The 17,500-nt window shown below is 37.4% G+C and overlaps 1 protein-coding gene across 4 annotated transcripts in view; it reads left to right on the forward strand.

Annotated features, from left to right (window-relative positions):
• Nucleotides 1-17,500, forward strand: part of trioa (trio Rho guanine nucleotide exchange factor a) — a 111,242-nt gene that overhangs the window by 2,013 nt on the left and 91,729 nt on the right. For all 4 annotated transcript variants that reach the window (XM_079590768.1, XM_079590773.1, XM_079590772.1 and 1 more), the window contains exon 2: nucleotides 14,936-14,989. In XM_079590768.1, the coding sequence (XP_079446894.1) occupies nucleotides 14,936-14,989 (54 nt within the window). The remainder of the gene's footprint in view (nucleotides 1-14,935; nucleotides 14,990-17,500) is intronic.

A 17,500-nucleotide genomic window follows, 5' to 3' on the forward strand; every position in this document is an offset into this window, starting at 1 on the left:
CCTCTTGATATGTGTGTTGTGTTTGCCTATGTAAGTTAGTCCTGTATTATTTAGTTTTTGCACATATCTGTGTACCACCATGTTTGAACATGCATCAGCTCGTAGACTCTGTCTATAACTCCACCTCCTCACCTCTGTACTCACTAAACACCTTGACCCGGTGTTTATCATCCGTCTGCATGCCATAGAAATGAATCTTCTTGTCTGCTGTCTGATACAGCAATAATGATGTGTTCATCATTGATAGTAATAAGAAATGTCATAAGCACCAAATCAGCATGTTAAAATGATTTTTGAAGGATCATGTGACACTGAAGACTGGAGTAATGGCTGCTGGAAATTATTTTAAAGCAGATTGTGTCTAAGCAGATCTTCACAATTTTCACTCGTTCACATCTGAAGTTATATATATATATATTTATATGGTTCTGAAAAGTTCTGCCACACTTTCTATTGACTTCATCAGTGGCTTTTTGTTGGTCTTAAGTGTTGCTTATCAAATACAAAAAAACAAAAACATTCTAGACTCATTTATTTGAAAGTCATGAAGAAATATACACTAAACATCTTAAATGTAGAATAAATATTAGTATGAAAATGATTGGATAAATCACAATTTGTTCATGAAAATGTTCTTATGCAGATTTCTTGACCACCTAGTGTCTTATAGTGGCCACAGCATATTAATAGGAAATATATATTTATTATTTTTAGTCATCCAAAACTTGCAGAATTCTGTGACATTCCACATTATAATGTAAATTCCATTTTTATAACTGTATTCTGTGACTCCGTCTTTGTTTTCTGCATTGAGGAAATCATAGTTGCCCTATATTAAACTGGGTTTAAAGAAGTCATTTTAATGTAAAAATAAAAAAGCCACGTCAGATGTCACCTTTAATGTCCTTCACTCTTAAAAATAAAGGTTCTTTATTGGCATCTGGTTCCACGGAGAACCTTTAACATTCATGGAATCTTTCCATTGCACAAAAGTTTCTTTATAGTGGAAGAAAGTTTCTTTAGATTATTTTGAAATGTTCACTCTAAGGAAATAAAAGAGTCAGAACTGTTTACTTGGCGAACCAAAAATGGTTATACTACACATCACTGTGAAAACCCTTTTAAAATCCCTGTCTTTTGTTCATAGAATATTCCCTCTTATTGTTAAAGTCATAGTTTTATGTTCTTTCTCTTTCCTGATTAACTTTTTTTTTGAACTTCGCATTGTGTGCTAAATTGCTCTTCTGTTGATTTTGATGGGGCCTTTGTCCTTGGCTAATAGGCCCCCTGGTAGTTTTTGGAGGCCTGGCAGTGGCTCTTTTTTTCTCTCTGTAGCGTTAGATGAATTTTTCTGACACTCAGACGTCATGTGGTTAGCATTGAGGAGTTACATTTTCTGTCGTTGACTGTTACCACCCCAGCTGGATCGTCCCTGCGTTCAGCCCGTTCTCCCTATAGGCTCTCTCTTTCTTTCTCTTTCTCCTTTTCTCCTTCTATGTCTCTGTTGTGTCACGGCCATCTATTCTCTCTCCCTGTCATCTTTTTTTCAGTTTCTTGTTCGGCTCTTCTCTCTGTCTCCATGTGTGGTAGGGAAAGGTCGTATTGACCTACATTCGCTGGGTTAGGAATGGTGCACTCGCTGCCCCCTCTGTCTCCTGGCACAGCGCAAGAAGATCCTACTTATTCAACTGTAGAGAGAGAGAGACGGCAAGACAGCTTCCGACAGTAAATCACCCAGGCCGATGCTGGATCATCCTGACAGAAAATGAGGGACATAGTTAGTGGAAGAGAGGGCAGACGAGAAGCAAAAGAAAACAGAATAAGGGCCAAAATGAGGGTGAGGGGTAAAATATGTCTAATAGAGAAACTGTGCAGGTATTTGTGTTATTGCTGAAGGAGTCGAATATTGACATTAGTTCTGTTGGTAAAGCTTTATAATAAGGTTTGTTTAGTTAACATTAGTAGTTCTGTGCAGTAGACCCACATTTTCCCATGGTCATTAAGCCGTGACCCAAATTTTTAGGAATTTGAAACAAGCTAATTTATTTCTCAAATGGTTAACTTACACACAGGTATCGACCCACTTAATTTAACATACACATAATATGTATACGAATTGTAACACGATGAATAAATAGTATTATAAGGCAAGGCTTTTAAATAGCAGTCCAGACTAGTTAGTAGTTGGTATGAGCCACCACAGTCATAAAAATATATAGAATTGGTGGTATTTTGGGCTAAGATTACAGAAACTACAGTTAGCATGGTATTAAAACATGGACACTGTTCTTTATGAATATAATTATTCTTATATTTAATGTTATAAAAGATTTGAATAGTTTCTATTCATCATAGAGTCTCACAAATGTATCATGGTTGGTTTCCACAAAAATATTCAGCACAGCTGTTTTCAACATTGATAATAATAGTGAAAAATGTCTCTTGAGCAGCAAATCAGCATATTAGATTGATTTCTGAAGGATCATGTGACACTGGAGTAATGGAGTATAATCAGCCATTCTGATTGGTCAGTTACTGCATTCTGTCATTATTTTTAAAAATACTAAACTGTGTAATATTTAGTTGTCCCAGGAAATCAATGCAATCAATATATTGTTATTCATTTTCTAATGGTAGTGTATCGATAGTTTCAAGTCCTTGTATCGTACATTATCCTGGCCGGATGCATCTTATCCCGCTTATTACACAGCTACTTGCCACATAAGTAAATAATTAGACATGAAACATTGACTTGATTTTGACACATAAATAATTATGGGGATAAGAGATATTGATTTAAGATGAAACATTTTTTAAATATTACTTGTTTGTTATCTTAAAAATTAATTACAGTGTAGGCTACAAAACAAAAACAATCATCGAAAAATGGCAGCAGCTGCGTTTGTATGAAAAAGAAAGAGCGAGTCCACGATACCGGATGACATAATGAAATGATTGTACACAAAATTTTGATTTGAGTTTTAATATTTTATTAGCTCACCAAACACAAAACCTCCACGAAGAAAAAACATTCCAAGCGTATAGCGCTGACTTCAGTTACCCGGATGAGCCTGTGCTGTGTTATCAGTTTTCACTGGTTGTTATCGGGGAATAACATACCGATTGACCAATCAGAATGAAGTAGGCTATTTCACAGAGCAGTGTAATAAGTAGTTATATCATGCCATGGGTTTCATTACAGCTGTTTGGCCATTGATATGAGAGCACATGTCTGCTGCGACCTTTCACTGTATCTTTCCCTCTTTCCCTGTAAGCGTCAGGAATCATGTACAAAAGGAAAGCATTGTTGTTTCAATACAATAGTGTAGAAGTCCAACTTCCCTTTTTGAAAACAACTGTGGCGAAGACATGTTTGTGTATTAACCGGTCCCTCAAAAAGCACACCTGAATCCTATTTCTGTTCAAAAAGCCCCCTGACACACGGCCCAGTTCTTTCATTGCAATACGTATGGGCATTGCATTGCCTGAACCATCTTAGACATTAAACACTTGGAGGCCTGAGTTGATGCCATCCATCCCCAGAATGATCCATATCCTTTCCTTGTTTTGAAATTTGTCTTTACTCTTCATCTCTTTATCCATGGCGACGTGAATATTAATTGACCTCACGACAGTGATTACTTAACCACACCCTCCACTTTTCAATGGTGGACACTCAATGTTCTTCGGCGAGAATCGACTCGCTCGCTGATGTACCTGATGATTTTACAGTAAATTATTTCAAATGCAGTTGCAAAAAATCATAAAGCACAGGCTTTTAATGTGGTGGTTATGTCGAAACACTAAATATAACGGTAGATGACGAGATAAAATTATACATGTAGTGAAATGCTAAAGGAAATCTACCCAAGTGTCAAGAAGTCGGACAGTTGACATGCCTTGAACATTGACATAAGCACAGAGAATAAATGTGTAATTGACCCTTTGCAGATGCAGATTAGAGTCCAATTCTCATTATTAACTATCTTAATTATGACTTTTGCCTCAAACTCATAATTACTGCTTATTAATAGTTAGTAAGGTAGTTAAGTTTAGGTCATGCAGAATATTATTATTATTTATATTTATAGCATTAATATGTGCTTCATAAGTACTAATAAACATCCAATATCCTAGTAATATGTGTGCTAATAAGCAACTATTTAAAAGTGAGAATTGTATCCTAAACTTAAGTGTTACCCACAATAATTATTACTTATTAGAGCTGTTGAAACTGGAGATCGACACCAGAATTTCAGATAAAGTCAACAGATGCAGATGCAAGTATCTTGGATTTGCATTTAGTATACATGTTTAAATATAGCTAGAAACTTACAGAAGACATAATCCAAATATCCTGCTCAATTTGTCTGACTTAAGATGCAATTTAGGTGATTACATGGAGTTTTATGTGGCACTGCTTCAGTGTTAAAAACCGTCCAAACCCACAAGCTTCATTTGTGAAGTCTTGTTATTTGATGGAGAAACATCACAGAATCAGGGTCAATGCTTGTAGATTTGGTGGTTCATCAGTGCTTGGAGAGCTTAGCACATCTGCATCACTTTGGGTCCTCTGTAAGGGGTTTTTTGCTTTCGTCACGTTGTCCTAGTTCCTCAGTCAGTCAGCGTCACGATCCTGAGGATTCATCCCAGTGTCTGGGCTCTCATTTTCTCTCATCCCATCTCTGCCCATTCTCTTTACTCCACACAGGCTACACATTCCCTTGTTTGCAGCTGAGCTAGGTTGGCGTTACGGATCCTATCACGGAACGATCTCCTTCTCATCTTGTTGTGATGTTCTTGCCTCTGATTTGATACTTAATTTGAGAAGATTGTGTACTCAATGTATCTCCTCACAGCTCCTTAGAGATGGGGGTCAGGGAACGTTGTGCTCCATCCATCGCTCTCGCTCTCAGCCTGCCATTTAAGGTGCGTTCTCTCCAAGGAGGTTTGAAATACCTGAAGAAAGCTATTCTTTAGCATTCCTATTAATCCCAATACCGGTTGCTAAGCTTGCATGCATGACCCACCCCCCATTGAGTATGTGGTTGAAAAATCAGTTTTTCCAACTGGAGCTAATTAGCCCATTAATCGATTAATCGTCCAGGCACATAGGCTATATATATATATATATATATATATATATATATATATATATATATACACATGATTCGCCACATAATACTAGTGATTCATTAAGTGGTGGATCATGCAAACTTGTTGATGCATTTTTCTAACTGTGCGTTCACACCGCCGGCGGCGGGAGCGTCAAAGTGGCCGGAAGCCGGCGGCGAGCTCCGGCGGGGGCGGCGCGGCGCTTCTTGGACGGCGAGAAGAGTTGAAACCAAGTCAACTTTATGGTAATAAGCTATGACGCGGTTCGACGGCAACCAATCGGAATGTAGAAGTCCTCCGCCTGAGAGGATACCAGAGAACACAATCATGTAAACTTTCATGTAAAAGAACGACGCATGGAACAAGGTTTCTGAAATTGTTGGTGTTTCTGGTGAGTTGCTGATGGGCATTAACGTTATATATTTTCTAGAAAAAAGCGGGAATTGCATGATAACTTTAGCGCCATATCACGCAAAACAGTTGTTTATGCAAATCAGTCAGTAAAGTAAATTTTTGCGACTCCTTTAAATAAAGTAAAAAAAATCTTGCATTATAAAATCTACGTCAGAGCGTCCCCGAATCTCACCGCTCTCGCCGGCGGCGGTGTGAACGCACTGTAAGGCCCTGTTTACACCTGGTATTAAGATGCGTTTTGGTCGATCAGATCACAAGTAGACTAGGGAGACACTTTCCTGTTTACACCCGGTGTCTCTTTTGTCCACTTTCAAACGCTTCTGTCCTGATTTCTTCGAGGGCGGGGTTTTTTTTCCAGATCTTTCGATACAATTGTCAAAATAAGTTCACACAACTTACATATGAACACGCCTGAAGACGACAGAGAAACATACAGAGAGCATCAGCTTTAGTTTCTGCTCTGTGAGTGTTAGAAATCAGGAATGGTGAGAACATTGTGCTTGGTACGTTATTCGTCTTCAAACCAAACTTATTGGGTCTCCTCCTGTCAAAAAACTTTCAATCTCGTCTGGCTAGCACGCTTCCCATAATGTTTACGCATTAGGTCAGTAGCTGGAGAGTTGCTGGTCTTTTGTGGCTGTTTGAACACATTCGACCAAATGAGCGTTTACACTACGAAAGCAAATCCGGTCAAATGTGTTTTCGACTACATCTGGAAGTGGACAAGCTCAAAACATTTTAGACACGTTTACACTGTATTTAGCATCGTCCACTTGTAATCCAATCGATCAAAACGCATCTTAATACCAGGTGTAAACGGGGCCTAAGAAGTGTAAGTTGCTACAAGGTGAGGACATTTCTGAGCAAATGAACATGATTGGCAACATTAGAAGCTGTGGGTTATTTATAGATGAACTGTAAACCAACCTTTCTCCGTTCAGCTGAACACGGTGTTAATTTGTAATCTAAAAAAGGAACAATTGTTTAGACCAGAGGACTGACTATTTGTTGACCTGCATAATAATACCGGTGAGTCTTTCCTCTTCTTCCAGAGCTGTTCTCCTGGGGCTTGTTTTAAAACGATGCTATTATGAGCTCTAATATCACAGTAGACACTTGATCTCAAAGCTCAACCCTCATTTGGGGGATGTTTGTGAGTGCCTGATTGGAGGCATGAATGAATCATGTGGAAGGCCTTCATAAAATCCATAGACTTGAGTATGTGCTCATCATTTAAACATGAGGTGGGTTCCTGTCTTTGAGAGCTTTGAATGCCATTAAATGCAGTGTGATTTCCTATGTTCAGTTATACACATGTTTAAAGTAGGGATGTGCAAAGCTACGAACCCATTGCGAAATCTGTGAAATTTCTTTCACTCTCACAACAGGAATTCGCCAAACAACAATGGCCGCACCTTAAGAATTACTCGGGATGATCGACCAGTCGCCCACCAATACTTCCAGTAGCCGAGATCGCTTGAGAACAACCCAGAGACAAGTCAGCTGAAGTGTTATCATAAATCCTGATTATTTCTGATCTGGGTTTTTGATCAGCGATGAGGAAGATGATGCTTCATGACATCCGAAAAACAACATCTATGTAGGGGTTTGATTTTCAGATGTCATGAAGGATCACCTTCCTCACGGCTGTTAAGGTCAAGGAACAGGTAAGACGGAAGATGAAGAATAGTGAGAGAGAAAAGCTGTAATGGAGACTGTCAAAATAGATCAGGGAATGAGAGCAGGGGGATGGGGAGATCTCTCGCTCTCTCTCGCTCTCTCTCTCTCGCTCTCTCTCTCTCTCTCTCTCTCTCTCGCTCTCTCTCTCTCTCTCTCTCTCTGTCTGTGTCCTGGTTTTGTTTGATTGATTCCTACGTGTTTTAGTCTTTAAACAGCTTGGCCTTTCTCACTTATTTGTTGTCTTTTTTTTCTTTCTCTCCTGTAACACAACCACGCTTCACTATATCAACTCACACTTGTGTAATATGGATTAGAATAATGCTTCTGTGTTCTTTAACTGCTTTGCAGACGCTGGTTTACTTGTATTGCTGTTAGTAGTTGTCCAGCTATTGAGCGGATGTTTCTGGTCACATGTGTAACTTTGTCCAGAATGATACATTGTATTTTATTTTCTCTCATTCATACCTCTGGATTTAACCTTTCTCTACTTATTATTCTTTTTTTTATACAGCAATAATCAAATATGGTAATAAAATATGGACTGCTGTTTTAAAAAAACCATAGATGATTATTTTAAGAAAGTAAAAAAAACTTTTTTACGTAGTCACCATGAAATCAATTGGAATGTTGCAATATGTATTATAAATGATTTATCTGTGCACACACACACACACACACACACACACACACACACACACACACACACACACACACACACACACACACACACACACACTATTAAAATAACATCCCCTTCCCTCTTGCAGCAAATCTTTCTCTTCTCTGATGATGTTTATTGGCGTGAGGGCGGGGCAACCTGTCACTCACATCAGATCGACCAATAGCAAACCACAACCATCCACAATCCTCCAATCAATTCCTTTTCCTTGTTTACGTCACAAAAGGGAAGACAAGACAAACGCAACTTCCGTTTCATGCTGACTTGAGAATTAATTATAAAATATTTTAAAAACATAATTTTTTTCAAACCCTCCCGCCTAATTGCTTCTTCCTTTAAAATTTGTGAAACTCAATTCATTTTTTTTCTCTCTCTATCTTAATTGCTTGAATGTGATCTATTCTTTTTCAAGGTTACATTTTCTCCTTTCTCAGTTTGCAGAGACACCTACAAGTCATTGATAGGTTGATTTCCTGAGAAGTGTAAACGCTTTAATAACATGAACGTTTGTTTGAACAGATCCGCACAGCAATCTTGCCTCAACCAATGGGTGTGAGTTTGGGGTGGGAATATCTGTTTGGCTGAGCTGTGAGAAATGGGTGGGGAAACCTGTTTCCAAATTATCTTATCAATATTGCAGTTTTGTTTGGTGCCAATAGTAGTGCAGAAATTACACTGAATCAACCCTTAAGGGTAAGAATTAACCCTTCATGCCTTTCATTTTAACTAGAACACAATGAGCACGTTTACTGCACACCAATACACCGATGACTCACAAAAATCAGCTTATTGAAATAACCCATTGCCCCGGTTTACATGCAAACCAATAACCAGTTTAAATCCACAGTAAGGACGCGTTCCACACATGCACACTTCAACAAGCCGACCGAATGCAGGTTAATGCGTTTACATGCCGGGAGAAATCGGGGTAAAAATCAAGCTGTGTTGATAAAGTTAATGCTTAAGCCGTTTATGACTTCACTCCAATAAAGGAAAACGGGTTAACGCATTAGCATGACCATATGCATTGTTGACTTAAGCACAATCAGGGTAAGAACGTGCTCGTCCAGCATTAGGCCTGTGACCGAACAGCCTATTAAAGAGGAGCTGACCGGTTTTATTTGTACAGTTTGTTGATTGTCTCATTTTAGTTTTTAGTTTTTTTGTGAACGATTTTTAGTTTGGTAGCTTCTAGTTTTCGTTTAGATGGTCCATTACATTTGACATGTTTTTCATGTAACATCTCATCAGCAGATGCATACATAAAGGTCACTTTCATCAGCTGTTGCATGTATGATTTTGTTTGCGGTCTAACCTGAGTGACCCGAAGCAGTTTATTCAATGAACCGTACTTAAAACCAAATTAAGCAGACTCACTGCTCTGTGTTCAACAGAGAAAGTGCAAGTTCCTTCTTGTTTGCTTATTAACTTTGTTTCGTTGAATGATACATCCATTTTTGTAAATCATTGCCCAGTAGAAGTTATGATTTTAACTATTGTTGTTACATTGAACTGTTTAAAAGCCCATTTTGCCAGTGGTGAATTACCCGGTTAAAGTGACACGTTTGTATGTAACTTGAATAAAGCAAGCGCTGAAGACGAACACCAGCGAAGAGTTCAGACCTAGCAGAATCATCAACACATGAAAGCACCTCCGATTTGGCGGTTGAGCTTATAGTCTAATTGCACCACGGGGAAATCCGTCGTTTGGCGTGTGTGATAGGGATCAGAACGCTATCTCTTGTGTTGGCATTGGCTCTGAACTGCTTCCCGGACCGCTCAGTTAGTAGTTTGTTATTTGTTCATTTCAGGGATGAGGCAGATCGCAAGCATGCAGCTTTTCCTCAAGCACATGATTCACGGATGAGTCTGATCGATGACTCTCCGCCTGCTGCTCTGCAAGAGGAGGGTCCGATCACAATGAGTGGGCTTGTGTGGTAAAGTGGCACGTGGGCTTGAATCACAGCGGCCCGCTGCTTTTGTTCATGTTTGGCTGTGAGTCGAGGGGCTTTTGGGTCTGACTAAAGTGGTAGACATGCTCAGAAACGCACAACTGACCTTGTGTGTGTGTGTGTGTGTGTGTTTTTGTATTGTGTGAGTCTCTTTGCGTCACTAGCTCATTTCCTGCCTGGTCCACACCAAAAGGAAAGAAGTGACCTCACAACAACCCGGTTGTGTGTATTGTTTTGTTGCTGGCGTATGTTGTGTGAAATTCAAGTCTTAAAATCACTCTTCTGTGAGCTACTGAATAGTTTGTGGTTTCTTCCTGTGAGTAAACGGTTCTTTGCTGGGGTAAAAAAGATTTTTCTCCCCGGGAGTGGATTTGAACCAGGCCTTTTCCACTGTCCGCTTAGCTTATGTTTCCTTATTTGGACTGGAATAGTTCACTTGTTCTTGTAATCGGTTGCCTTCAACGGTTTAGTTTTGAGTGCAGGGCTATGCATGTTTGTGTGTTTTTTGGCAAGTTTCTGTGTTTTTTTTCCGAATGTGAGTGAATTAATGAAAGTGACGATTCATCTTTGCCACCTCGTGATAAATCACCCATTCAGCGAGTCCGCTTTACGTTTAACGTCTTGTGCGTAAACAGAGTTGTCTGTAGCATTGAGGAGCGGTTTTGATTTACTGAAAGCTATGTTGTGTGGTCTTGTGTTAGCGCGGGACACATTAAGTGTTGCAGTTGTGTGAGTAACCGTGTCAGGCATGCTCTTGGCATTGCAACTATGTCCCATGTGTTTATATTTGGACTCCGGTCTCTATTCAACCTCACTTTGATGTTCCACCATACAGGGGGAACATGTAGCAGATGGAATTTGTCTTTTGCTAACAAAAGTACTGGAAAGTAGCTAAGTTGATCAGTGTTTTTTTTTTTTTTTTTTTTTTACAGAAGTCTGTTTTTTCACCAACACTACCATTCAGAAGTTTCTTGATGGTGGTGGTTTTATTTTATTTATTTATTTTTGTGTGTGAAATAACAATTTTATTCTAGAATGCATTAAATTGATCAAAAGTGACAGTAAAGGCATTTGTAAAATGTTATTAAATTTTCCTATTTCAAATAGGCTAAATCTAAATGTAATTTCCAACATGGATAGTGCTAAAATAAATATTTATTGAGTGCCAAATTTGTAGCCTATATTTGAATGATTTATGAAGTATCTTGTGACACTAAAGACTGGAGTAATGATGCTGAAAATTCACTGATATAAATTTAAATATAAAATATAATAAGATTATTATTTTAAATTGTAATAATATTTCACAATATGCCTGGTTTTACTGTATTTTAGTCAAATAAAAATATACTATTTTTTTTCTTATTTGACTTTTTATTTGTTTTTGTGTTTTTTTTTAATTAAAATGTTTGTCTTTAACTAAAGGTCATATATACACGTATATAAACATCCAGCGAGTCAGATGCTCTGATTCAGTGAGTTATTCATTAGACTGATTCAAACCAGTAATAGACAGTCCACTTTTCTTTGACTTATTCTTTGAAATAACTGATTCATAAGAATAATTTGTTCATGAATCAGACTACACTGGGCTGTATGTTTTTGAGTGTTGTCAGCGAAGACAATTTATGAGCTAATCATGTTCTGAATATTATTATGATTATATGTTGTGTTTATATATATATATATATATATATTTTATATTAAGAACTATTGTCTATCTCTATATGTAATCTAACATAATTTATTTTTCTGTGCCGCTGAATATACAACAGTGATGCAGCAAAAATTGGTTTACCAATACCATGGTGTTCCATGGAGATGCCAATATGTTAATTGTTCAGTAATTTCATGATATATATTAATACCATTATATATCAAAATACCTTTGCAATGATATGGTACCATGATGGCATGAGGCACATATATAATATGTATGTGGCCTTCATATATCATCACATTTGTGTCTAGTTCACCTCATTGTCACGCAGCGTCGCTGTCTGTGGCATCAGAGAGATGCAGATGAGATGTTGTTGTGTGTGTGTGTGTGTGTTGGAGAAGTGTGTGTTGTGTGTCTGAGAGGAAGAGAGGGGCGTATTGCGCCTCAGATCCTGTGTGTGATTAAAGAGAGACCCGTTTCTGTCAGCAAGTCTCCTGTTTCCCTCACACACACACACACACACACGCGCGCACACGCGCGCACACCCCGAAGACCTTCACACAAACACAGACTCTTCCAGGAAGAGCATTGTTAACATACCTGTTGAGAAATGTACTGGGAAAGTCATGTGTCCTCTGTCTAACGTTGCATGTAATTGCAGCCAGTGTTATTTTATGGTACGTTGTTCTTGTCACGTGACATGGCCTGACTGCAGTGTGATTTAAGGTGGTGGTGTTGAAGAAGAAAAAAGAAAATGCATTTTGCAGGTACCGGTATCTAACTGCTGTATCAAGTATTTAATTTATCCAGAAATATATATATATATATTTTAAATCTGTGTTAAAAAAAAGGTCTAATGCACAAACCAAACATTTTGAAACCTGTGTTTTGAAACATTGTTGTCAACTAAAATAAAACAAAAAAAGTTAGTAAATAATAATAAAATATAAATATTGATGAAAAACTTTAATTAAAATTAGAAATGTTGCCTTAGCAACTAATTGAAAAGATTTTAGTTGAAGTACAAAAATTACAAAACCAAAAACTGAATAGCTGAATGGAAGTGTAAAAAAAACTTTTTTTACACTTAAAATGACACCATTTTAAATGTGACCTAAACATGTATAATGAAAGCTAATTCAAAATATTAATGCTATAGATTGTAGTATTATTTATATAATATTAGTGTTTGGCGCATCCAATTTTTAAATGTACCTGTTTACATTAATTACATGTTAAATGTGACCGTTCAAAAGCAGCCGCTTGTCACGTAGCCATTTGTAATGACTGTTCAAAAACGCATTACGTGATATATCATCTTCTAGATAATCAAAATAGCATTTAGTTATCATTTCGTAGCAGTGGTAGTTAAGCTAGCAGGCAAATCAGCTTGTGGTATGCAAATGCTTTCGGGCTAACCGGTTAGCTTGTGAAGTGAACTTACTAAAAAAGGACCAGTTATAGCTTCTGATTATAGAATATGAAATGCGGCTTATCATTAAAAAGACCTTAATTATCAAATTTACATAGTTGACGTATATCATAAATGTGTGCATCAAGGGTTTTTGCTCTTTAAAGTTCTTTTAGGCAATATAATCGAGAGATCTTGCAAGACACCAGGACTTATGACATCCCTAATTTTAATATTTTACATTAAGGTTGGAATGAAGTGGAGAATGGAGATCCGTTCAATCTGTTTTCTAAAAGCATCTTAATTATCTTATTATAAACGATTTATCCATGCAGGTTTCTTGCTTAATAAATTATTTATAATAAATGCTGCTACATTCCATTATAAAACAAGAATTGGTCATGGTGACTTTAAATTTGACCTCAAGCTCGGATTTGTTGTAAATGGACACATAAAAAAGTAGACATTTAACAGCTTATTTTTTCATATTTCTTAAGTCTGTATGACCAAAAATGACGGAGTATTTGATGTCTATTTTGCTGCTATGTAAAAAAAAAAAACGAGCAAAACGCGCCGGCGCGTTTGCCGACCCCAGAGGGTTAAATTTGACCTTAAGCTCGGATCTGTCTACAAACGATGGATAAAACCGAGTCTCCACCCACCCTATGATTTCTTCCACCAATAATCCCGTACTCAGATGTATATCACAATAGGGAAGAAATGATCTGTCACTACTTGCGTCACATCACGACTTAAAATAACTCGCAGAAGAAAACAAAACACCAGCAGAACATTTCAGATTGCAAGCCGCGTGACGTCACTTTCAAGCTGGTCCTGCTATGAAAACTAAGCCTGGCATGAAGGGAAGTACACACTTCGCTCGTGAGACTTTACTCTTTCATCCTGCCCGCACATGCTCCGTTTTCGGCCCGTAAGCATGTGACTACATGCAATATGTGCTACTTTTTGAATCCTTATAAAACTGAAGCTCCCGTGATTCCCTTCTGGTTATGCATGATGATATAGAGGTCAGTGTTTCTGCTGCCCAGACTCAAAGCTTAACCTCCATGCCAACATCAGCATGTTTTAGGGTCACTGGAGCAGGCCAGCATGATGCTAAGAGCGATTTCATGTTTCCAGAGCTTGAGTGTGGTTTTAATCTGCATCAAATCTTCAAGTAAAGCAGAAGTGAAGTTAGTCAAATGTTCTTCTTCTCTGGTTGTGGGGGCTGGGGATGTTTCTTTTAATCCCCTCACAAGATCTTTCAGCAAGACAATGTCAGCATAGACAATTTAAATTAAAACAAAATACAAATAAGCTGTTATTCAATAGGCAGCTGACTTCTAAGGCATCATTTATCTATCATGGAAGTGGAACGTCAAGTGAGAGTTTGTTTTTAGCATGTTGCTAAGCTAATGAGCATACAAATGCACAGCACTATCAAATATTGGGTAAAGTTATCATTTTGTAAGTACATTTCATTAGGGCCAGAGCACTGATGATGCAAGGACCATACTTTTTCAAATTTTAATTACATTTTTAAACCTTGTTTGAATGTGTATTATTTAATGTTTATTTTATTATATTGTTTTCTACAATTACAATAATAGGCCTACACATACAAATAAATTATAACTGTGAGTAGGGCTAAAAAACGATTAATCGCATCCAAAATAAAACTTTGTGTTTACATAATATATGTGTGTGTATTGTGTATATATAAATACACACGCATGCATGTATATATTTAAGAAAAATTTGTTATTTATATATAAAATAGTTATATTTATATATAATATAAATTATATAAAAATATATATGCAGTATATGAATGCAAATATTTCTCAAATATATGCATGTGTGTGTATTTATATATACACAATACACACACATATATTATGTAAACACAAACTTTTATTTTGGATGCGATTAATCATTTACAGCCCTAACTGTGAGCTATAATTATGAGATCTGTGTGTGAAGCTGCTATTTTACTAACATCAATTTTTGTTTTTCCTCCATAGATTGTGCGCTTTCAAAATGTGAGCCGAAAGGCGACGTCTCCAATCAGAAAACAGGTACATAACTTCAAAAGTGGTTGATAGTTTATGTACATGGTGTTTTCTTTCATCTGATTGGCCTCAAGTTTCATCAAAACCTAAAGAAACATTTCAATGTGCCGTTTACTTTCACCTGTGTTTTTCTGCTCGTCACATTTTGGCATATTATTATTATTTTTTGTCTGTGCATTGTCATGTTTGAGGTTCCTGGTCTCTGTTTGATGTTTTGACTGGATGCAAAGGAAGCACTGCAAACATCATGTCTGCTGGATAAACATCAAACAGACAGAAAGAAAGTGTGTGACGTTGTGCATACACAGACTCCCGATGAGTGGAATGGTGTGAGGATGGAGAACAGTTGTTATATCCTCGACTTGAACCCTGACTCGGATCAGCATTTTGTCCATTAGTATAAACTTTTGTCCTTGTCCGTAGGGCAGTGCGGTGAGAACGGCTCTCCGGCCGTGATCGGGAGCATGTGTTGTGTATGATACACATTCCTTACATCTCTGACGTGACTTGGAGTCAGGAAATCTCTGCTCCCAGAGCCACAGAAATGTTGACAGTTCACACTTGCGGGGTTAAAATGAACCACATGTGCGCAATAGGGAGGAATCTGCCAGTGTTTTCAGAGCGAGACATCCAGCAGTTCTGTCATGAACACTTTTATGGCCTGTGCTTGCTGTAAGAAAGGTTTTACTACCCGAAACTATGCTTCTCCAAATAACCAGTCCATACTACTATAAAAGTAATAGTATCCAGCGTTGGGGAAGTGAAACTGTAGCTCCGCAAGCTGCTCGTAATTTAAAGTAGCTCTGCTGGTCAAGTTACTCGTGATAAAGTAGTTGGGTCATTTTAGTACATGGCGTATAGAATGTTATTTATCTTTTTAAATGCATGACTATCAGATGAAATAATGTATTATTACAATCAAAGCAGTGTTTTTGATCTATAATTACCATAAACAATGATTCATCCCGGTAACTTGAATCTTTTAAAATGTTATTATACACTCAATTCATCCAATAAAACATCATAGGCGGAGGGTGAACTAACTCGAGGGTAAGACAAGATATGCTTCCATCTACACATCCCAGCATAAACGCTCCTAATAAATTATAATGTTAATGTTATTAAATAATAATGTTATTAAAGCATCTACGTTCTCAAACCACTATAATTTGTGCAGAAAAGCAAGCATACTGTATGCGTGATTTATCATGGCAGCTAATTCGAATAATGACTAACCATTGCTTCACCTAATGCAGAAAAACAAAAGGTTTATTTAAATTCTGAATTGATTATATATCGGCTAAAGAGCGCTCCCTTTATAATCACTAAAAAGCGGTCGCTCATCTCAGTTCACTGACTGTACAGTGAGTCTCATATTTAGCCTACATAATGTCATAGTTAACTTATAGCGAGAGGTTTTGTGAGCGTGCAGAACTCGGCACTGGTCAAAAAAGCCCAAAAAGTGGATTCTAACTTGGGTACTGGTATGAAGATGTTTGGTCATTTACACCAGGTGTAAACAGGGCCTTGAACACATCTGATTGGCCATTGAGTTCAAGAAATCAACAGATATGTTTTTGATTGGCTACATTGCTAAACGCTACAAAACACGTTGTAAATATAAACCTTTGACACTACCAAGAGCCCAAACGCCAAATCTGTTCCGCCTATGTGCTTTTATTACAGAGAAAACTGATCCTAGACCAGCAGTTATGGGTAGTGTTTCCCTCTTAAAAAAGCATTTTAAAAGAAAGTATTTCAAAAGTATTTCAGTGGTTTGAGTGAGAAAAGTCCACGCTAGTCTCTAGCCTTACACACACTCTGCTTATGAGAAACACCCTATTTTTTTGAGATGAGCAGCAGCATTTATATAAATATTTCTCTATAACAAGTGTTCAGATAAATTGGTGAATTGTTTTTGAACCTGTTCTTTTTAAATTGACTGTTGAAGTAGATAAAGGAGAGTTTAGGAGAGCATGTTTTATCTCTGCCTCGGTTCACTCATCTCTAACTCTGCGTGAACAATGCAATATGACAAATCCACAATTTAGGGTTTTTGTCACGCTACAACACTATTTGTTTGCAAAAAGTAACTTGTTACTGGAAAAGTTGCATTTATTTTGAAGAGCATCTATGAAAAAAGTTTATTTTTTCATAGAAAAAAGAAAAAACACAAAGAACCTGTTGCTATAAAGAAACCAGTGATTGATATCATAAAAACAGGAGATTTTTTAGACCTCATGAGATTTTTTGGTAGGACTGTGACACCACAGCTGAGAGTTTGATGTGAACGTTAATATATAATGTAAAGCGATGCATAATTTACCCACCATCTGTTGCATTATTTCCTGCAGACATTTTTGAGGAGCTGATTTTTTTTTGTTGCATTCATAATAAAGTGTTTTTTGGGGGGTTAATATGTTTCTCAGCTCAAAATGAATAGTTTCTCAGCTCAAACATGCAAATAGCACCTAAAAAAAAAAACACCTGTGTTTGTGCCTTTGGCTATGTTCGGAA

This window comes from Phoxinus phoxinus (genome assembly GCF_949152265.1).
Source record: "Phoxinus phoxinus genome assembly, chromosome: 19".
Taxonomy (NCBI): Eukaryota; Metazoa; Chordata; class Actinopteri; order Cypriniformes; family Leuciscidae; genus Phoxinus; species Phoxinus phoxinus.